General features: G+C 39.6%; 1 protein-coding gene across 1 annotated transcript; it reads right to left on the bottom strand.

Moving 5' to 3' along the window:
• Positions 1-4218: 4218 nt before the first annotated feature.
• LOC130961130 (uncharacterized) lies at positions 4219-4680 on the bottom strand. The gene has a single exon (XM_057886843.1). The coding sequence runs from the start codon at positions 4678-4680 to the stop codon at positions 4219-4221; it is 462 nt and encodes a 153-aa protein (XP_057742826.1).
• Positions 4681-24254: the final 19574 nt, after the last annotated feature.

Raw genomic sequence — 24254 nt, 5'->3', positions numbered from 1 at the left:
TTTAATCTTAGTTGAAGGATTTTGGTAGCGCAGTCCACCTCTCATTGGATGTTGTGTGGGGAACCTTCGCTCTCATAATTGGTGGGGAGTCATTATACATGTAGGCTTTTAGTTGGTCCACCTATGTGGCTCTCCAAAGCTTCCTCTCATCATCTCTAATTTGTTTTGTTCTATTTTGTCTTTCATCAATTTCTTGTAGCTACTGATGACTTCAATTTGCTACCATTTACCTCTGTCGTTTACAACCTTCTCCCACATGCATATGGTATATATACAACTCCGATATCAATCTATCAAAGTCGTCGTGGGGCTAGAACTCTCTCTTTTCGTTTTGTGCTATCAAAGTCTATGTGCAGTTAATTAATATTTAATAAAACTTCGGAATATCTCCTCTGATCCTCGGCGTGATTTAATAGGGAACACTTATATATATATATCAATTATTAGACGTGAGGCCTGGGTAGTATATATAATATTATTAAGGAAAAAATTACCAAAAATACTTATAAAATTTACGAATCCTAACAAAAGTATCCATGAATTAAGAAAATTAAAGTTGCACTCATGAAAGATGAGTTCTGTACGAGAAAAGTATTCAAATTCTAACTTTTTAATAAAATTTTTAAATTATCCAACCCTCAACCTCAACTCACTTTTTTAACTTTTCATAACCCAACCAACACCTTTAAAATCCTTGTCATGGAGTCCGAAACTACTCCTACAACAAACCAAGCTAAAATTGGTGGTGGTGGTAGAGGTGATGGTGGAGAATCATACCTTAACCGGTTTAGTCATAAGTTTACAATTTATACCCAAACCAAATCAATCAAACACCAAAAAATACCCAAAACATAAAAATTTTCAAATCCATTCATCCAAGTATATGCCTCAGGCCCCTTTTTATTGATTATCACCTTGAAGTAGCAGGAGTTGTTTCTTCTTTTTCACTTTTCTTTTCAATTAACCACGACTCTAAGTGTTTTGTCTCAAGACGACCCTTTAAGTTAGGCTTTTAATTAGCACTCCTAAACCAGTTGGTTTTAGGGTACTAGGTGTTGAAACACCCCTAAAAATTTACTTGCCCAGGTCTATCTTCTTGACACATCTTCACCACAAGCATCTACTAGGATCTTTAATTCTTTTGAGCTAATTGGTGCTTCCTTTCATCCTAGTAGGTGATGCTCAGAGCCTTGGGTCTTTTGTTGCTTACTACTTATTGGTTCTATAGATGTTCAAGGGATATCTTAGCTTTTACTTGTCACTCCCTTTAAGTCTAGTTGCTCATCATGACTCATTTTCTTTCAACTTCATTCAAGGTTCTACACTTAGTTCCTTTATCTCTTGGTTTTGAGTAATCCCACTTGGTCTTAGTCTCTTTTACTCTTGTTTTTTTTTTTGCAACAACTCACCATAGACTCTTATGGAAACAAACTACTCTTTTATTTGATGATCATGAAACTTAAACAACATTGCATTTTCTTTCTTTAATCATAAAGGACTCATAAAAAGACTTCAGGACATGAGGAAATTAAGCATTAAACATAAACTATCCTAACATTGCAACCATAATTAAACATAAGGAAATAAAACATAAGAAAATCAAACAGAAATTCAGAATTTTTTTTAAAACAAAGTGTCAACCATGGAACTCAACAACCTTGAGCAGCTTCAGTTCATTGGCCCTTTTCCTTTGTCCTTCTTCTTGGAGGAGGAGGAGTCATCATCATCCATCTTGGAGGATCCTTCTTGTGCCTTTGTGTCCTTGGACTTCTAAAATCCCAGCCTTCTCATGTACGCCTTTACATTTTCTTTATACTGGTATGCAATTTCATCTTGCCTTGCACTGAGTTCCTCCATTCCTTGCATGAATATTGGGTATCCGGGGTTCAAGGCTGCCACAGCATTACACAAGGGATTCAGTTTCGCTTGCGTGTTGATATCATATTGCCTCCTTGAAATGATTCTAGCATCATAAAGATGCCTAAATTCAGCAAGGTTCCTCTATTGACATTTGTTTTGCTCCACTATTTTGTTGAGTGCTCCTTGCATTTCTCCCCAGTCGAACTGTTCTTGTTGCTCCTTCATATACTCCATACTTCCTTGGAGTTGTTGTATGTCCTTATGTACTTGATCCCATTGTTGTTATTGTTCCTTGAGTTGGTTGACATCCTCTTTCAGGTGGTGAATATCTCCTATCATTTGGTGTATGTCTCCTTGCAATTGCTCCCAGTTGAAACCTTCAGGAAATTGTTGAAATGGTAGTGGTAATGCCAAGTATTATGGTTGATCTTTAGCCTCCTCTTCTTATTGTAGTTGCCCTTGTGGTACATGAGCATGAGCTCTGTGCTCCCTTGCTCTCTGAAAAGGCTTGGCAGCCACCACTTTGGCCATCTTCTTAGCAGTTATAGGCTTTTCTTGTTCCACTAGCACCTCGTCATTGATCTTCTTAACCCCTGCCTCATCACATAGCCTTTGAATGATGCTGGAGAATGCCAACCTTGAGCTATCCTTGGTACTTTTCAGTACCCTATTGATGTTGTTGGCAATTAATTTCCTAACATTGACATTTTCTCCCTTCATTATGCTGTATATGAGCACAGCTCTCTCCTTAGTCACCTCTGAAGTGTTGGATGTGGGATTGAGAGACCTTCTCACAAAATCCAGCCACCCACTAGCTTGGGGGCATAAGTCTCTTCTTCTAAGTTAGTTGGGTCTCCATCTTTGTTATTGATCCACTGCACCCTTTCTTCACAGCTCCGGGTGGAGTTTGTTTGCTTCACCATTAGCATCCTATCTATGTTGGAGGGGCTATAGTCAATAGCTTTCCCCCTCACATAGCTAAGATATCCATAAGGTTGCCCAGGTTGAGGCACTGCATTGGCATAGAATTCTCTAACCAAGCTCTCCACCACCTTATTTGGTGGGTTGCATAGAGTGCCCATCCTCTGTTATTGATTTCCCTGTTAATCTCAGGATGTTTATTCCTACCAAGTTGGAAGCCAACCTCCGGAATGATATGCCTCTCACTCACCCAACCATAGAATTGGTTTTGGTTGAATGATGAGAGGAACTTGTACTCATTGAAACTTGAACTTGAGGATCCGGAAGTTGGTTCCTTGGTCTTTCTCTTCTTTGATGATGAGGCTCTTGGTGGTGCCATTGGGTGAGAAAAAAAGTTTGAAAGGTTGCAGAAAATAGAAGGAGAGGTAAAAAACGGAGAGAAAAGCAAGGGTTTGCTCTACAACACCAAACTTAGGACTTGATTGTCCCTAATCAAGTAGAAGAAAAGAAGAAGTAAGGGAACAAAAAGAGAAGGAAGTACAGAGGTTTCGAGTGTGAAGTTGGGTTTGGAGTGTGGAGGAAAGTGGAAGGTTGAGTGGTTTTTATAAGAGAAGGAGTAGTCTGGAGGGAAGGTGGGGAGGGAAAACAATTAATTGTTTTCCCACTTGGGAGTGGCGCCTAGTATGGGGTGAGGCGCCAGTCCTTTCCTTTTTACTTTACTCAGATGTTGAGTTCCAAAGTGCAAGTACACTTTGACTCCTTGATTGATGAGCTATCAATCATGTGGGTCCCGCCTCTTATGAAATTGAAAACCGACAACCCCATCAGTAATGACAAAAAATTCCTTCACATTCCCTATATTATGAGTCATTTAAATTGCCATTGATAAGTGTCCTTTGGGACACCAAACTTAATTTCCTTGCATCTAGTGAAATGGTTTCATCATTGGAATTTAATGTGTTCATAAGGGTGAAATAAATTCAATCTTTCACATTCCTTCCAAACACATTAAAATGGCATTGTATGCTTTACCAATTTACTAAGTGCATTCAACTAAGACCATGTTGGGCTTGCTTGCGTGAACTTCATATGGTGGTGGCCACACCAAACTTAATTTCTGGGCTTACTTTCAATATTAACTCATTCAAAGGGTTGTAAGCCTAAATTAAGTGGATTAGTGGCCATACCAAACTTAGCTCTTTAGCTAGTTCTCAGCCCATTCAACCAACTTCAATTGAGTGATTATGCAACCTTACACTCCTAGTAAATAAAAGAGAATAAACTAAAGAACTATCAACTAAGAGACTAAAATTAAACTACCTATCTTAATAGTCATAGACTACAAAAAAAAAACAAGATTTTAAAAAGGATACAGAGTGTTGGGGTGCCTCCCAACTAGTGCTTCTTTATCGTCACTAGCTTGACGTTCCTCCTTCTTTAGTTGAGATTGTAGCTCACTCTCTGCTCATCCAGTAAGTTTCCCAAGTAATGCTGGAGTCTCTGGCCATTTACAGTGAAGGTTCTCCGTGTTTTGTCCTCCATGAGCTCTACATGACCATAGGGAGACACCTTGAGGATGGTGAAAGGTCCATACCATCTTGACTTAAGTTTTCCTAGGAAGAACTTGAGCCTTGAATTGTATAGCAGCACCTTTTGGCCTTCTACAAACTCTCTTCTTGCTATCTTTTGGTCATGCCATTTCTTAGCTTTCTCCTTATAGATTTTGACATTCTCATATGCTTGAGATCTGAGTTCTTCTAATTCTTGCAGTTGCAAGATCTTTTTCTCCCCAGCAGCATTACTATCAAAATTCAGCAGCTTGAGTGCCCAAAAGACTTTGTGTTCAAGTTCAAGGGGTAGGTGACATGCCTTCCCATACACCAGCTGATATGGGGTCATCCCAATTGGTGTTTTAAAGGTTGTCCTATATGGCTAAAGAGCATCGTCCAGCCTCTTTGACCAGTCCTTTCTTGAAGCTCCCACAATCGTTTCTAGAATTCTTTTTAACTCTCTGTTGGATAGCTCTGTCTACCCACTTGTTTGAGGGTGATAAGGTGTTGCAACCTTATGTTTCACTCCATGTCTCATGAGGAGGGCTTCTAATGGTCTGTTGCAGAAATGACTTCCTCCATCACTAATAAGGGCTCTGGGGACTCTAAATCGGCTGAAGATATTTCTTCTAAGAAAGTTCATGACTATCTTATTATCATTTGTTGGGATTGCAATCTCCTCCACCCACTTAGATACATAGTCCACTGCCACTAGAATGTACTTGTTTGAGTATAAAGTGGGGAGGGGACCCATGAAGTCAATCCCTCCATACATCAAACAACTCAAGTTCTAGGATAAACTGCTGTGGCATCTCATTTTTCTTTGATAGATTGCTAGCTCTTTGGCATTCATTGCACCTTGATACTAATTCATTTTCATCTTTGAATATTGTTGGCCAAAAGAACCCACATTGCAGCACCTTGGCTGCAGTTCTTTCTCCAGTAAAATGGCCTCTATATGCGAATCCATGGCATTGCCACAACACTTCTTGCCCTTTCTCTTGTGAAATACGCCTCCTCAAGATTCTATCAACACCCTTTTTAAACAAGTAGGGCTCATCCCAGATGTAGTGTTTAGCATCATTGAGTAGCTTCCTCCTTATGTACTTATTGATGTTGGTGGGCAACTCCCCAATAGCCTTGAAGTTGGCTATATTAGCAAACCAAGGGCTTTCCTGAATCATCATCAACTGCTCATCAGGGAAGCTTTCATTCACTTCAAATTATTGTGCTTCATCCTCTTCATGTGGGATTCTTGATAGGTGGTCAGCCACCTTGTTCTCTGCTCCACTTCTATCTTTAATCTCTATGTTGAACTCTTGAAGTAACAAGACCCATCTTATCAACCTAGGCTTGGATTCTTCCTTGGTCAGCAAATATTTGAGGGCTGCATGATCAGTAAAAACAGTAATTTTAGAGCCAATAAGATATGATCTTAATTTATCAAATACAAAGACTATGGCAAGAAGTTCCTTCTCTATAGTTGTGTAATTTCTTTGATTCTCATTGAGTATTTTGCTAGCATAGTAAATAACATGCACCAGCTTATCTCTCCTCTATCCTAAAATAGTACCAACAGCAAAATTTGATGCATCACACATCAACTCAAAAGGTAAATCCCAGCAGGGTGGTGCTATGATAGGTGCAGAAGAAAGTCTATTTTTAAGCTCATCAAAGGCTAGCATGCAGTCTCTATCAAAGATAAAAGGTACATTAGAGACAAGCAAGTTACTTAAAGGTTTAGCAATTTTTGAAAAATCTCTAATGAACCTTCTATAAAAGCCAGCATGTCCTAGAAAACTTCTAATTGCTTTGACATTGCAAGGTGAGGGTAGCTTTTCAACCACCTCCACCTTAGCCTTGTCCACCTCTATGCCTCTTTCTGAGATCTTATGACCACGAACCACCCCCTCTGTAACCATAAAGTGGCACTTCTCCTAATTCAAAATGAGGTTGGTTTCTTGGCATCTCTTTAGCACCAAGGCCAAGTGGTGTAAGCATTTAGAATATGAATCACCAAATACAGAAAAGTCATCCATAAACACTTTAATGAATCTTTCAATCATATCTGAAAATATGGAGAGCATGCACCTTTCGAATGTTGCAGGTGCATTGCACAATCCAAAGGACTTTATCCTATAAGCAAAGACACCATAGGGACAAGTAAATGAACTTTTCTCCGGGTCCTTGGGGTCTACAACTATTTGGTTGTAACAAGAATAGCCATCCAAGAAGCAATAAAATTCATGTCCCACAAGTCTTTCTAGCATCTAGTCCATGAAAAGTAGTGGGAAGTGATCCTTCCTGGTAGCTTCATTAAGCTTCCTATAATCAATGCACATGCGCCAGTGATGAGCGGATAATTTATACGCTTTTTGGCATTGTTTTTAGGTAGTTTTTAGTAGGATCTAGCTACTTTTAGGGATGTTTTCATTAGTTTTTATGCAAAATTCACATTTCTGGACTTTACTATGAGTTTGTGTGTTTTTCTATGATTTCAGGTATTTTCTGGCTGAAATTGAGGGACCTGAGCAAAAGTCTAATAGGAAGCTGACAAAGGACTGCTAATGCTGTTGGATTCTGACCTCCCTGCACTCGAAATAGATTTTCTGGAGCTACAGAACTCTAAATGGCGTGCTCTCAATAGCGTTGGAAAGTAGACATTCAGAGCTTTCCAAAAATATATAATGGTCCATACTTTGTTCGAGTTTAGACGATGCAAACTGGCGTTCAACGCCAGTTCCATGCTGCATTCTGGAGTAAAATGCCAAAAACACGTCACAAACCAGAGTTAAACGCCAAAAACACGTTATAACTTGGCGTTTAACTCCAAGAGAAGCCTCTACACGTGTAAAGCTCATGCTCAGCCCAAGCACCCACCAAAGTGGGCCCTGGAAGTGGATTTCTGCTCTTAGACTTATTTCTCTAAACCCTAGTAGCTAGTCTAATATAAATAGGACTTTTTACTATTGTATTTTCATCTTCGGACGTCTAGTCTTTGATCATTCGGTCTTTTGATCACTCATGGGGGCTGGCCATTCGGCCATGCCTGGACCACCACTTATGTATTTTCAACGGTGGAGTTTCTACACACCATAGATTAAGGTGTGGAGCTCTGCTGTACCTCAAGTTTTAATGCAAAGTACTACTATTTTCTATTCAATTCATGCTTATTCGTATTCTAAGATATTCGCTGCCCTTCAACCTGATGGATGTGATAATCTGTGACACTCATCATCATCCGTCCTTATGAACGCTGATGTGCGGAAAACGATCCGACACAAAACTCACCGCCAAGTGCACCGAGTCGCATCAAGTAATAAAACTCACGGGAGTGAGGTCGATCCCACAGGGATTGAAGGATTGAGAAATTTTAGCTTAGTGGTTGATTTAGTCAAGCAAACAAGAGTTGAGTTGTGTGATTTGTGATTGACAGAAGCTAAATTGCATGAAATGTAATTGGGAAAGGGTAAATTGCAGTAAATTAAAGAGAACAGAAATAAATTGAATCTTAAGAACAAGAATTAAATGGCAGAAACTTAGAACGCAAGAAATGTAAATTGCAGAATCTTAGAGTGCAAGAAATGTAAATGGCTTGAATTGTAAATGGGTCATGGATGTGGGATTGCAGAAATTAAACAAGAGAAAAGTAAATTACAACAAGTAGGAAAGTAAAGATGAATTTAATTGCAGCAGGTCTCAAACAGAAAATGTAAATTGGCTTGAAGCAGAACAGAAGAATTAAAGGAAATTTCAGATCTCAGGGTCAAGAGACTAGAAACCAAGTCTGGATCTCACTACCTTCCTTGATCTAATTCAGAACAACTGAAGAGAAATTAAAGATCAAACAGAAGAAGAAGCAAATCCAAATTCAATTTTCAAAAGTTGCGGTAAAGTGGGACAGAGAAATCTCAAGGTGAGATTGAGATAGAATTTCCTCAATTCTTCAACCCAAGATTCAAGACAAGTGTAAATGAAATTGAAAACAAGAAAACTAAGAGGAAGAGAATTCAATTCTCCTTCCCCAAGACTCAGAATCTCCAAAAATAACTCCCAACCCAAAAGCTCTCCAAAAGTACCCAGCAAAACAAAAAGGAAAGCTCTCTAAAAATTCTCCAAAGAAAGCTCTCTCCGAAAAAGCTCTCGGAAAACTTAAATTCTAAGCTATTTATACACTCTCTTCAAATGATCTTCAAGCCTTGAATTGGGCCCTTGCTCTTGATGGAATTGGGTTGACAAAAGCCTCTGTTGATTGCTCTTGGTGTTGGGAAGAAACCCACTTGTGAACCGGGCCATGAACCATTTAAGCTTGAGTCAAAGTTTGGGACAAACTTTGACTCAAGCTTTTTTAGCAGATTGCCCCTTTGTGCTGCCATCCACGTTTGGCTCAACGTTTGAGGTCAAACGTGAGCTCAAACATGGTTCCTCCATTGCTTCTCTTTTGGCCAACGTTTGGCCCAATGTTTGAGACAAACGTTGGTGCAAACGTTGGCTTATCCAAGGCTTCAAACAGAGTGCTCTTTCTTGCTAATATGGCGCCAACGTTTGACCTCAAGCTTGAGGCAAACGTTGGCGCAAGCTTTTGCTTGCTCCAGGGTTGGTTTTCCTTGCTGCTTGTGGCCGACGTTTGACCTCAAGTTTGAGGCAAACGTTGGCGCAAGCTTTTGATGGCTCAAGGATGAAATTTTGCAAGCCAACGTTTGACCTCAAGTTTGAGGCAAACGTTGGCGCAAGCTTTTGGCCTCCCTGGGTGAGATGATGCTTCTCCTCACGTTTGAGCTTAAGTTTGAGGCAAACTTTAGCTCAAACGTGAGTCCTCCTTTTTGCCCTTGCCATCTTCTTTTCTTCAACCTTCTTCAAAGCTTTTTCACCTATCATCAATCAATCAAAAGCATCAAAGCTATGCTCAAATCATGAGATTGTTTCTCTTTATAATATGACAATTATAGCACAAAATCTCATGAAAATACATCAATTTATCCATGGTTGATTGAATCAAAGGAAACATGAAATTCTACCTAATTGGCTTACTTATGGCTCAAGAAAGTGCATAATCTATTGAAAACAAAAAAAAAGACTAGTGAAACTAGGCTAAGATGACCTGTCATCACAACACCAAACTTAGCTTGCTTGTCCCAAGCAAGTACTGAATTATGCTCAAAGATTCCTTCAATTAGAATGGATTTGAAGAATAACATGTAGTGTCCTATGAGTGAAGTGATTAAGTGACAGTGGGGTGAACTCTAAATTATATGCTCATGCAAGGTTTCAGTGCTTACTAGTCCCCCATCTTGGAAGTCTTAGGTCTTAGGACTTTCATCCAAATGGTATCATGGAGATCTCTCTATAGGTAATCACCTTGAAGCAACTTATAGTTTATGTGCTTTGGCCTTGACTTTAAGTGTCATGTCTCAAAGCGGCTCTTTAGATAAACTTTCAATCAATACTCCTAAACTAGTTGGTTTTAAGGTATTAGGTGTTAAAGCACCCCTAAGGATTTATTTGCTCAAGCCTCTCTCTTTGACACAATTTGACCACAAGCATTTACTAGGATAACAACTCTTTGAGTTTTTGTTTCTTCCCTTTTTTTTCTGCCTCGTAATTGATGCTCAGAGCCTTGGGCCATGTTCTTTCATTTGTGTTTTCTTTCTTTTGTTTGCTGCTTTTTGGATCAATAAATGTTTGAGAATCTCCACAATACTTCTTTGAACTCTACGCCCTGCCTATGAGCTCCCATGCAAGTTTTCATAAGCATGCAACCTTAATACATAATTATACAACTAGAACCACCACTTCCCTTAATCTTTTGCTTACCTCAAGATGAATTTTTGATTCCTCAATCCTTCTCTTCAAAGAAATGTTTTCTATTTATATTTTTCCAATCCTTGAGTGCAAGCAAATTTCCAAGTGTATGGTGCTATGATATACCAAAACATCTTAGTTATTGAACTACAAGGAAATTATACTGAAACAGGGGTACAGTACCACTTTCAATCATAGCAGTTTTGAATATAAGACAATCACTTAACAATACAACCTTTTGGAGTTTACTTGCTTCACTCCTTCTTAGAACCATTGTTGATCTTTGCATCCCTCTTTGTCTCTTTGGTTGATGGTGTTTAATCTTTCCTTAGATTCAAGTGACTGCCTACAATAAACTTTGAAAGTTGCTTGTTCCCCAAGCACTTGAAAAATGGTTAGCATGCATGAATTATTTGTGGGCTTTTGAACTTACTTTGCTGTGAGAACACCAAACTTAGTACCTTGCCAATAGTTCTCATGCATCAAATTGACCATATGTGGAACTCTTTTTCTTTGCTAAAGGCAATAAGACTAAAAACTAGAAAATAGACATTGGTTAAGTAGTTTCTCTGATTGCTTGGAGCTAGCAACGGTTTATGCAGAAGGTGAGAATGTGTTTTTAAATGAGATTTTTGGTGGAACACCAAACTTACACTACAAAAAAAAGGCCTATGGTCACGGTAAAAAACCGTGACCAAAGCTAGTAAAAAGGGTGGCCATAGATCTGTGGTCACGGTTTTGGACCTATGGTCACGGTTTTTTACCGTGGCCTATTCTCTCGTGGCCATAGGTCTATGGTCACGATTTTTTTATCTATGGTCACGGTTTTTATGGTCACGGTTTCAATTTTCAAAATCTGACACTTTAGGCCACGTTTTTTTACCGTGACCATAGGTTAATCTATGGTCACGGTAAAAAAAACCGTGACCATAGCCTTATCTATGGTCACGGTTTCACCGTGACGATAGCCTCTATGGTCACCCCTTCTTAAAACCGTGACCATAGATAAGGCTATGGTCACGGTTTTCACCTTGGCCATAGCCTCTATGGTCACCCCTCCTTAAAAGGTCACCCCCTCCTTAAAACCGTGACCATAGCCTATCTATAGTCACGGTTTTTCACCGTGGCCATAGACTCTATGGTCACCCCCTCCTTAAAACCGTGACCATAGCCCTATCTATGGTCACGGTTTTTCACCGTGGCCATAGTCTCTTTGCCCTATCTATGGTCACGATTTTTCACCGTGGCCATAGCCTCTATGGTCACCCCTAAAAAACATGACCATAGCCCTTTCTATGGTCACGGTTTTTTAAAACGGTGACTATAGCCTGTTGTTGTTTATGAGATTCAATTTTTTTAAATTATAATCACATCCCAAAATGATAATAATCACAAAATAAATCTAGAAATAAGAAATTAAAGAAATCTAAATCATAAAAGTTTCATTATAAGATAGATATGTTTAATCTTTAGTCTAAACAACACAAATCCAAATAGAGTGAAATTTTTTCAATTACATGTACTATCTCAAAAAGTACATAACACATCAAAATATTACATTTGCATAACTAATTAAGGTCATTGTAAGACCCATCCCATGTGATATTTGTATGGAACAATATTTTCTTCATCACATCATGTCTTCCTGCACGTAAAAGAAATAAACATGTTAAATATCTTGCAAAAATGGTTTTGATGATGCAATACATATGAGCAAAAGAAGGAAAACATTCATCCACAGTAACACTCAAGAATTATTCACAACCATCATTCACTTCAAACAGCAACTATTGTAAGAATGCAGCAGTAGTGATAGTTTAGACTCAGAAATTCATCAAAGTTATCACTACTGCACAAATAATTCAGAATTTGTTCATTCCAACAGCAGCCAACACAAGAATAAGGCAGCAATAATACTATGCAGCAGCATCATATAAACCAGTTTAGCACAAAAATAAAATAATGAAACAGCAACATAGGATCAATAACAGTTTAAACCTAATCAACAGCGCCAAGCAAACTAATTTAGCACAGGACATATCAATGAAGCAGCAGTAGAAAACTAAATTAGAACAGGGCAAGTTATTACCAGCACAGGAAAACCAATTTCAGATAGAATAAACATCAGAGTTCAAACCTAAATCCACTATAAAATCAATTGACTACGTAACCACCTAATTCAACTAAGCTAACCTAATCAAACAACAACCTAATATATCAAGATATTTGTTTCCATTAGGTGCTCTGCTTTATTAAAGCATTACTATGCCACTCTAAGGATCAAGTACATCTCAGTAAAAATCTTGTGATGTGCAGCTACCAATATCTTCTTCAAACCTTCCTGCCCAGTACTCTGAAGAAACAAAAAATGTGCCAAACTTCACCTCAATAAAGTTGATACAAAATTCTCATCATAAGCTTCAAAATTCAAATTGCAATATTAACAAACTTGACTCATTGTTCACTGGTTGCATCATACAACAATATAAAAAAAATTATATTTATATCTTTCTTGAAATTTTGGGAAAGGGGGGAGGGAATGTTCTTAAAATTGAAATGATAACATTAAAAACTTGTTTCACTGATTAGAATAAAGTATTAAATTAGCAAATTAGAAAACTTAGCTAATTGAAATTATGAGATCAAATGCTCATTAGAATTGAAATTATGAGATCAAATTGAAAAAACTTAGCTAATTGTAAAAACTAAACTAATTAAATTGAAAAGAAAAGAAAGAAACTTACTTGGAATACTCAATGGTATGAATGAGTGCTGACACGAAGAGCTTTAAGGGCTATGCACACCAGCGGGGCTGATGCCCAACTTCACGGGTTGGAGCAAGACTTCGATGGATGGTGGCCTTTAAAGCTGGTGACCGGCGACTGGGTTTTGCCTATAACATACAACAAAAACCCTTAGGCCTCAACCAATAAACTCAGCAACCAATGACAAAATAAATTAAGCTCAGCAACAAAAAAGCTCACCAAACAAATCATGAATAGAATAACAATAAGCTCAGCAAGCAAATAATAACCTCAAAAAAAATCATGAACAGAAAATCAGAAATAACAACCAAATCACGAATAGAGTAACAATAAGCTCAACAAACAATAAGCTCAGCAAGCAAATAATAACCTGGGCAAAAAAAATCATGAAGAGAAAATAAGAAAAACAAATAAATCTATTCCAGCAAACAATAACCTTAGAAAATCCAGCTACTCAGCAAATGAATTATTAACAAATTACAAACAATAACCTAAGCTAATCCAGCTAATCCAGCTAATCAGAAAATCAACTTCTAAACCCTAAACCAGCAAGCAGACACCGAGAAAATGGCTATAAAGTTTGTAAACAGAGTATTACTTACCGGCGGCGAGGAGGAAGGCGAGCAACGGCGACGGTAGAGGAGGCGACACCGGCGAACACAGAGAAGGCGAGCTCAGCGATGACAACGACGCGGTGGGGGCTGTGGTGGTCGAACCAGTCACTGCGGTGGCTACAGGACGTAGCAGCTGCTCGATTCGTGGCTTCTATGGACTATGGTCCTCAGAGAAGAAGAGAGGAGCGGTGGGGGCTGTGGTGGTCGAACCCGTCACTGTGGTGGCTACAGAACGCAGCAGCTACTCGATTCATGGCTTCTATGGACTATGGTCCTCAGAGAAGAAGAGAGGAGCGATGGGGGCTGGTGCACGAAATTGCAATCACACTTTTGCAATCCCGCACAACTAACCAGCAAGTGCACTGGGTCGTCCAAGTAATACCTTGCGTGAGCAAGGGTCGATCCCACGGAGATTGTCGGCTTGAAGCAAGCTATGGTTATCTTGTAAATCTTAGTCATGATGTCAGAAATTATCAGGATTGATTGTGAAAAGCAAAAGAACATGAAATAAGTACTTGTTATGTAATAATGGAGAATAGGTTGAGGTTTTGGAGATGCTCCATCTTCTGAATCTCTGCTTTCCTACTGTCTTCTTCATCAAACACACAAGACTCCTTCCATGGCAAGCTGTATGTAAGGTTTCACCGTTGTCAGTGGCTACCTCCCATCCTCTCAGTGAAAACGTTCCTATGCTCTGTCACAGCATGGCTAATCATCTGTCGATTCTCGGTCAGGCCGGAATAGAATCCATTGATTCTTTTGCGTCTGTCACTAACGCCCTGCCTGCTAGGAGTTTGAAGCACGTCACAGTCATTCAATCATTGAATCCTACTCAGAATACCACAAACAAGGTTTAGACCTTCCGGATTCTCTTGAATGCCGCCATCAGTTCTAGCTTATACCACGAAGATTCTGATTAAGGAATCCAAGAGATATCTACTCAATCTAAGGTAGAACGGAGGTGGTTTTCAGGCACACGTTCATAGTTGAGAATATGATGAGTGTCACGGATCATCACATTCATCCGAGTTAAGAACAAGTGATATCTTAGAATGGAAGCAAGCATGATTGAATAAGAAACAGTAGTAATTGCATTAATCCATCAAGACACAGCAGAGCTCCTCACCCCCAACCATGGGGTTTAGAGACTCATACCATGGAAAGTACACAAAGAAACATGTAAAGTGTCATGAGGTACAGATACAATGTCAAAAGATCCTATTAATAGTAAACTAGTAACCTAGGGTATACAGAAATGAGTAAATGATGAAAAAATCCACTTCTGGGTCCACTTGGTGTGTGCTTGGGCTGAGCAATGAAGCATTTTCGTGTAGAGACCTTTTCTGGAGTTAAACGCCAGCTTTTATGCCAGTTTGGGCGTTTAACTCCAAGTTTTATGCCAGTTCCAGCGTTAAACGCTGGAATTTCTGAGGCTGATTTGCAACGCCGGTTTGGGCCATCAAATCTCGGGCAAAGTATGGACTATTATACATTTCTGGAAAGCCCAGGATGTCTACTTTCCAATGCCGTTGAGAGCACGCCAATTGGACTTCTGTAGCTCCAGAAAATCCACTTCGAGTGCAGGGAGGTCAGAATCCAACAGCATCTACAGTCCTTTTCAGCCTCTGAATCAGATTTTTGCTCAGGACCCTCAATTTCAGCCAGAAAATACCTGAAATCACAGAAAAACACACAAACTCATAGTAAAGTCCAGAAAAGTGAATTTTAACTAAAAACTAATAAAAATATACTAAAAACTAACTAGATCATACTAAAAACATACTAAAAACAATGCCAAAAAGCGTATAAATTATCCGCTCATCACAACACCAAACTTAAATTGTTGCTTGTCCCCAAGCAACTGAAAATCAAATAAGATAAAAAGAAGAGAATATACTATAGACTCCAAATTATCAATGAAACTTAGCTCCAAATTAGATGAGCGGGACTAGTAGCTTTTTGCCTCCGAACAGTTTTGGCATCTCACTCTATCCTTTGAAATTCAGAATGATTGGCTTCTTTAGGAACTCAGAGTCCAGATAATGTTATTGATTCTCCTAGTTAAGTATGATGATTCTTGAACACAGCTACTTATTGAGTCTTGGCCGTGGCCCAAAGCACTCTGTCTTCCAGTATTACCACCGGATACATACATGCCACAGACACATAATCGGGTGAACCTTTTCAGATTGTGACTCAGCTTTGCTAGAGTCCCCAATTAGAGGTGTCCAGGGTTCTTAAGCACACTCTTTTTGCCTTGGATCACAACTTTATTTCTTTCTTTTTCTTTCTTTTTCTCTTTTTTTTTGTCTCTCCCCCTTTTTTTTTGTATTCACTGCTTTTTCTTGCTTCAAGAATCATTTTTATGATTTTTCAGATCCTCAGTAACATGTCTCCTTTTTCATCATTCTTTCAAGAGCCAACAATTTTAACATTCATGAACAACAAATTCAAAAGACATATGCACTGTTCAAGCATACATTCAGAAAACAAAAAGTATTGTCACCACATCAAACTAATTAAGCTAGTTTTAAAGATGAATTCGAAATCCTGTACTTCTTGTTCTTTTGTAATAAAAACAGTTTTCATTTAAGAAAGGTGATGGATTCATAGGACATTCATAACTTTAAGGCATAGACACTAAGACACTAATGATCATACGACACAAACATGGACAAACATAAGCATAATTTTTCGAAAAAAACAGGAAAATAAAGAACAAGGAGATTAAAGAACGGGTCCACCTTAGTGATGGCGGCTTGTTCTTCCTCTTGAAGGTCTTATGGAGTGCTTGAGCTCCTCAATGTCTCTTCCTTGTCTTTGTTGCTCCTCTCTCATGATTCTTTGATCTTCTCTAGTTTCATGGAGGAGGATGGAATGTTCTTGGTGCTCCACCCTTAGTTGTCCCATGTTGGAACTCAATTCTCCTGGGGAGGTGTTCAGTTGCTCCCAATAGTCTTGTGGAGGAAAGTGCATCCCTTGAGGCATCTCAGGGATCTCATGATGAGGGGGGTCTCTTGTTTGCTCAATCCTTTTCTTAGTGATGGGCTTGAGGTCATGCCTTCTCAGTTGAACCGGCTTTCCTCTTGAATCTCTCTTCCATTGAGCACCCTCTTCACAAATGTCTGTGAAGACTTGGTCCAACCTTTGATCAAAGTTGACCCTTCTTCATGGCCACAACTTTATAGAAGTGGTCTTGATGCACCCTTGAGATGAATCTCTCCATCTCCCATGACTCGAAGGTGGAAGCTTTTGCCTTCCCTTTCCTCTTTCTAGAGGTTTCTCCGGCCTTGGATGCCATAAATGGTTATGGAAAAACAAAAAGCAATGCTTTTACCACACCAAACTTAAAATGTTTGCTCGTCCTCGAGCAAAAGAAGAAAGAAGGGAGTAGAAGAAGAAGAAATACAGGAGAGGGAGGTGGCTTTTGTGGTTCGGCCATTATGGGTGGGTTTGGGAGGGAAAGTGGTTTGAATTTGAATGGTGAGGTAGGTGAGGTTTTATGAAGGATTGATGTGAGTGGTGAATGGGTGAAGAAGAGAGAGGGTGGTGGGGTTGGTGGGGATCCTATGGGGTCCACAGATCCTGAGGTGTCAAGGAAAAGTCATCCTTGCACCAAGTGGCAAGAAAATTTGTGTTCTGTGCCAAATCTGGCGTTAAACGCCGGGCTGGTGCCCATTTCTGGCGTTTAATGCCAGGTTCTTGCCCTTTCCTGGCGTTTAACGCCAGTCTGGTGCCCCTTTCTGGCGTTAAACGCCCAGAATGGTGCCAGACTGGGCGTTAAACGCCCATCTGCTAGCCTCACTGGCGTTTAAATGCCAGTGGTTTCTTCCTCCAGGGTGTGCTATTTTTCTTCCTGTTTCTCTTTCTGTTTTTGCCTTTTCAATTGATTTTGTGACTTCTCATGATCATCAACCTATAGAAAACATAAAATAACAAAGGAAATTAGATAAAATATAACATTGGGTTGCCTCCCAACAAGCGCTTCTTTAATGTCAGTAGCTTGACAGTGGGCCCTCATGGAGCCTCACGGAGGCTCATAGCAATGTTGGAACCTCCCAACACCAAACTTAGAGTTTGGTTGTGACCTCCCAACACCAAACTTAGAGTTTGACTGTGGGGGCTCTGTTTGACTCTGTTTTGAGAGAAGCTCTTCATGCTTCCTCTCCATGGTTACAGAAGGAGAACCTTGAATCTTATAGTTTGCACTGTCTGCAAGCCACGGAACTTCCTGAATAGCAAACAATTGCTCATCCGGAAAGGTTTCAGAGATCTCAGTAGGAGGGAGGGATGCTCCTGCTACTGGTTCTATCCGGGACAGGTGATCAGCTACTTGATTCTCTGTCCCTTTTCTGTCTTTTATTTCTATATCAAACTCTTGCAGAAGCAACACCCATCTTATGAGCATGGGCTTTGAATCCTGCTTTGTGAGTAGATATTTAAGAGCAGCATGGTCAGTGTACACAATCACTTTCGATCCTACTAAATAAGATCTGAACTTGTCAATGGCATAAACCACTGCAAGTAACTCCTTTTCTGTGGTTGTGTAGTTCTTCTGTGCATCATTTAGGATACGGCTGCCATAATAAATGACGTGCAGAAGCTTACCATGCCTTTGTCCCAATACTGCACCAATGGCATGGTCACTGGCATCACACATTAGTTCAAATGGTAATGTCCAATCTGGTGCAGAGATGACTGGTGCTGTGACCAGCTTAGCTTTCAGGGTCTCAAATGCCTGCAGACACTGTGTGTCAAACACAAATGGTGTGTCAGCAGCTAGCAGATTACTCAGAGGTTTGGCAATTTTTGAAAAATCCTTTATAAACCTTCTGTAAAATCCTGCATGCCCCAGAAAGCTTCTGATTGCCTTAACATTGGTAGGTGGTGGTAATTTCTCAATTACTTCAACCTTAGCTTGATCCACCTCTATTCCTTTGTTTGAAATTTTGTGCCCAAGGACAATTCCTTCAGTCACCATAAAGTGACATTTTTCCCAGTTTAAAACTAGGTTGGTTTCTTGGCATCTTTTCAGAACAAGTGCTAGATGGTTAAGGCAGGAGCTGAATGAGTCTCCAAATACTGAAAAGTCATCCATGAAGACTTCCAGAAATTTTTCTACCATATCTGAGAAGATAGAGAGCATGCACCTCTGAAAGGTTGCAGGTGCATTGCACAGACCAAAAGACATCCTTCTGTAGGCAAATACTCCAGAAGGACATGTAAATGCTGTTTTCTCTTGGTCCTGAGGATCTACTGCAATTTGGTTGTAACCTGAGTAGCCGTCCAAAAAGCAGTAGTATTCATGACCTGCTAGTCTCTCTAGCATCTGGTCTATGAATGGTAAAGGAAAATGATCATTTCTGGTGACTGTATTGAGCCTTCTATAGTCAATACACATGCGCCACCCTGTAACTGTTCTTGTAGGAACCAGTTCATTCTTTTCATTATGAACCACTGTTGTGCCTCCCTTCTTAGGGACAACGTGGACAGGGCTCACCCAGGGGCTGTCAGAAATAGGATAAATAATCCCAGCCTCTAGTAACTTAGTGACCTCTTTCTGCACCACCTCCCTCATGGCTGGATTTAGCCGCCTTTGTGGTTGAACCACTGGCTTAGCATCGTCCTCCAATAGGATCTTGTGCATGCATCTTGCTGGGCTAATGCCCTTAAGATCACTTATGGACCACCCAAGAGCTGTCTTGTGTGTCCTTAGCACTTGAATTAGTGCTTCCTCATCCTGTGGATTTAGAGCAGAGCTTATGATCACTGGAAAAGTGTCACCTTCTCCCAGAAATGCATATTTCAGGGATGGTGGTAGTGGCTTGAGCTCTGGTTTAGGAGGTTTATCTTCTTCTTGAGGAATTTTCAGAATTTCTTTTATTTCCTTTAGTTCCTCCAGATCAGGCTGAACATCTTTAAAGATGTCATCTAGCTCTGATTCAAGACTTTCAGTCATATTGACCTCCTCCACCAAAGAGTCAATAATATCAATGCTCATGCAGTCATTTGATGTGTCTGGATGCTGCATAGCTTTGACAACATTCAACTTGAACTCATCCTCATTGACTCTAAGGGTTAATTCCCCTTTTTGGACGTCAATGAGGGTCCGTCCAGTTGCTAGGAAAGGTCTTCCTAGAATGAGAGTTGCACTCTTGTGCTCCTCCATTTCCAGCACTACAAAGTCAGTTGGAAAGGCGAATGGCCCAACCTTGACAATCATGTCCTCAATTATGCCTGATGGATATTTAATGGAGCCATCAGCAAGTTGGAGGCATATCCGGGTTGGTTTGACTTCTTCAGTCAACCCAAGCTTTCTGATAGTGGATGCAGGTATTAGATTGATGCTTGCTCCAAGGTCACACAGGGCTGCCTTGGTGCAAGCACCTTCTAATGTGCATGGTATCATAAAGCTTTCTGGATCTTGAAGCTTTTCTGGTAAGCTTTTCAGGATGACTGCACTGCATTCTTCAGTGAGAAATACTTTTTCAGTTTCTCTCCAAGCCTTCTTATGACTTAAGATCTCTTTCATGAACTTAGCATAAGAAGGTATTTGCTCAAGTGCCTCTGCAAACGGAATCTTTATTTCAAGAGTCCTTAGGTAGTCTGCAAAGCGGGCAAATTGCTTATCCTGCTTCGCTTGGCGGAGTCTCTGAGGATAAGACATCTTGGCTTTATATTCTTCAACCTTAGTTGCTGCAGGTTTATTCCTTACAGAAGTGGTTGGAGAAGCCTTTTTAGAGGAGTTACTATCAGCACTCTCAGGTGTCTGATTTCCCTTTTGCGTTTGAACGCCAGGATTGGGTGGAAAATGGGCGTTTAACGCCAACTTCTCTCCCTTTTCTGGCGTTTGAACGCCAGAACTGGGCAAGGAATGGGCGTTTAACGCCATCTTTCCCTCCCTTTCTGGCGTTTGAACGCCAATAGCATTCCTCTCTGGGCTCTTACTGTCCTCAGAGGGATTTTGGATAGTGGTTTGGCTATCCTCTGTCAATTGTTCCTTATTTGGCTTTTTGCCACTTTGAGCAATGTTATTCAATGTCTTCCCACTCCTCAGTTGAACTGCTTGGCATTCTTCTGTTATCTGTTTAGATAGTTGCTGCCTTGTCTGATTCAATTGTGCTTCCATATTCTTGTTAGCAATTTTAGTTTCTTGGAGCATTTCTTTAAATTCAGCTAACTGTTTTGTCATCAGGAGTAATTGTTGATTAAGCTCAATCATCTGTTCTTGAGGATTAGGATCAGTGGCTACTGCCATGACTTCCTCTTTTGGAGAGAACTCATTGCTAGAGTATAAATATTGGTTTCTAGCAACAGTGTCTATAAGCTCTTGAGCTTCTTCAATTGTCTTCCTCATGTGTATAGATCTACCAGCTGAGTGGTCTAAAGACATCTGAGCTTTTTCTGTAAGCCCATAGTAGAAGATGTCTAACTGTACCCATTCTGAAAACATTTCAGAGGGGCATTTTCTTAGCATACCTCTATACCTCTCCCAGGCATTATAAAGGGATTCATTATCCTCTTGTTTAAAGTCTTGGATGTCCAGCCTTAGCTGTGTCATCCTCTTTGGAGGGTAAAAATGATTCAGGAATTTGTCTGATAACTGTTTCCATGTCTTTATGCTTGCTGTAGGTTGGTTATTCAACCACCTTTTAGCCTGATCTTTTACAGCAAATGGAAACAGTAATAGTCTGTAGACATCCTGATCCACCTCTTTATCATGTATTGTGTCAGCAATTTGTAAGAACTGTGCCAGAAACTCAGTAGGTTCTTCCTGAGGAAGACCAGAATACTGGCAATTTTGCTGCACTATGATAATGAGTTGAGGATTTAGCTCAAAGCTGCTTGCTTTGATGGGAGGTGTACAGATGCTACTCCCATATGCAGCTGTAATGGGGTTAGCATATGACCCCAGAGTCTTTTTGGACTGATCAATCCCACTTAGGTCCATAATGGACAAAAGAGAAATGATAATGATTGCAAATAGATAAATTTTGTTTTTTTTTTTGAATTAAACGAAAAAAAAAATAAAACAAAAGAAAATTAAAATAAAAATTTGAAAATCAAAAAGAAAATAAGATCAAAGCAAATTGAGAACTGAATCAATTAAGTAATTAAAAAGTTTTGAAAATAGCAATTAAAAAGATATGATTGAAAAAAAATTTTATGAAAAAGATTTGATTTTTTTTTAAAAAGAGGAAAGAGAAAAACACAAAAAGACACCAAACTTAAAATTTTTAGAAAATCAAACACTAATTTTTCGAAAATTTTAAGGGAAAAACACAAAGAGGACACCAAACTTAGAACTTTTACGGATCAAAAAGGAACTAAAGACATGCAAATTCGAAAAATTAAAAGGAAAATAAGAGCATGCAATTGACACCAAACTTAGAATATGAAACTAGACTCAACTAAAAGACTCTAAACCAATAAAAAAAACAAAAACAGTCCTAATCTAAGCAACAAGATAAGCCGTCAGTTGTCCAAACTCGAACAATCCCCGGCAACGGCGCCAAAAACTTGGTGCACAAAATTGCAATCACACTTTTGCAATCCCGCACAACTAACCAGCAAGTGCACTGGGTCGTCCAAGTAATACCTTGCGTGAGCAAGGGTCGATCCCACGGAGATTGTCGGCTTGAAGCAAGCTATGGTTATCTTGTAAATCTTAGTTAGGATGTCAGAAATTATCAGGATTGATTGTGAAAAGCAAAAGAACATGAAATAAGTACTTGTTATGCAATAATGGAGAATAGGTTGAGGTTTTGGAGATGCTCCATCTTCTGAATCTCTGCTTTCCTACTGTCTTCTTCATCAAACACGCAAGACTCCTTCCATGGCAAGCTGTATGTAAGGTTTCACCGTTGTCAGTGGCTACCTCCCATCCTCTCAGTGAAAACGTTCCTATGCTCTGTCACAGCATGGCTAATCATCTGTCGGTTCTCGGTCAGGCCGGAATAGAATCCATTGATTCTTTTGCGTCTGTCACTAACGCCCCGCCTGCTAGGAGTTTGAAGCACGTCACAGTCATTCAATCATTGAATCCTACTCAGAATACCACAGACAAGGTTTAGACCTTCCGGATTCTCTTGAATGCCGCCATCAGTTCTAGCTTATACCACGAAGATTCTGATTAAGGAATCCAAGAGATATCTTCTCAATCTAAGGTAGAACGGAGGTGGTTGTCAGGCACACGTTCATAGTTGAGAATATGATGAGTGTCACGGATCATCACATTCATCCGAGTTAAGAACAAGTGATATCTTAGAATGGAAGCAAGCATGATTGAATAAGAAACAGTAGTAATTGCATTAATCCATCAAGATACAGCAGAGCTCCTCACCCCCAACCATGGGGTTTAGAGACTCATACCGTGGAAAGTACACAAAGAAACGTGTAAAGTGTCATGAGGTACAGATACAATGTCAAAAGATCCTATTAATAGTAAACTAGTAACCTAGGGTATACAGAAATGAGTAAATGACGAAAAAATCTACTTCTGGGTCCACTTGGTGTGTGCTTGGGCTGAGCAATGAAGCATTTTCGTGTAGAGACCTTTTTTGGAGTTAAACGCCAGCTTTTATGCCAGTTTGGGCGTTTAACTCCAAGTTTTATGCCAGTTCCAGCGTTAAACGCTGGAATTTCTGAGGCTGATTTGCAACGCCAGTTTGGGCCATCAAATCTCGGGCAAAGTATGGACTATTATACATTGTTGGAAAGCCCAGGATGTCTACTTTCCAATGCCGTTGAGAGCACGCCAATTGGGCTTCTGTAGCTCCAGAAAATCCACTTCGAGTGCAGGGAGGTCAGAATCCAACAGCATCTGCAGTCCTTTTCAGCCTCTGAATCAGATTTTTGCTCAGGACCCTCAATTTCAGCCAGAAAATACCTGAAATCACAGAAAAACACACAAACTCATAGTAAAGTCCAGAAAAGTGAATTTTAACTAAAAACTAATAAAACTATACTAAAAACTAACTAGATCATACTAAAAACATACTAAAAACAATGCCAAAAAGCGTATAAATTATCCGCTCATCAGGGGCTGTGGTGGTCGAACCCATCGCTGCGGTGGCTACAGGACGCATGCAGCAGCTATTCGATTTGTGGCTTCTATGGACTATGGTTCTCAGAGAAGAAGAGAGGAGCGATGGGTTTGTGTCTTTGTGAAGAGAGGAGCGATGGCTTCTAACGGACGGGCATTGAAACGACGAGAGAGGGGAGGAGGGTGCGCATGGCTGGGCAGGCACTATGGTTCTCTTATTTCTTTTAACCCTAACTTAGGAACTTAGAAGATGATGAGGAGGGAATGGGAAAATTCGGGGAGGGAATGGGAAAATTTCGGGGGGACACTCTTTAATTAGATGCACTCACTTTTCCAATTAGATAATAACATTATAAGACAATACAAACATATCAGTATAAGTTAAAATGAGATTGTACAGTTAAATACATTTCTTTTATTGGTTTTTCTAAAATTAATCATCACATTATTAATAAGAAAAATCCATTTTTTTATTGATTTTTCTAAAATTAATCATCACATTATTAATAAGAAAAATCCACAACGAAGATGAAGATTTCATATTTTATATATAGTAACAATATAATGGAAATGCACACAAACAGACACACACGAAAGTGTTGATTACAAAAAAACTTAATTGGCTATCTAATTTTACATGAAAATTTATGTGAATGGAATTTATTAAAATTTATAAAAATAATAATTACTTAAGAGT

The sequence above is a fragment of the Arachis stenosperma genome, chromosome 2, assembly GCF_014773155.1.
Source record: "Arachis stenosperma cultivar V10309 chromosome 2, arast.V10309.gnm1.PFL2, whole genome shotgun sequence".
Classification (NCBI taxonomy): Eukaryota; Viridiplantae; Streptophyta; class Magnoliopsida; order Fabales; family Fabaceae; genus Arachis; species Arachis stenosperma.
The sequence above is the reverse complement of the archived record's forward strand: the minus strand, read 5'-3'. Positions and strand labels throughout refer to the sequence as shown.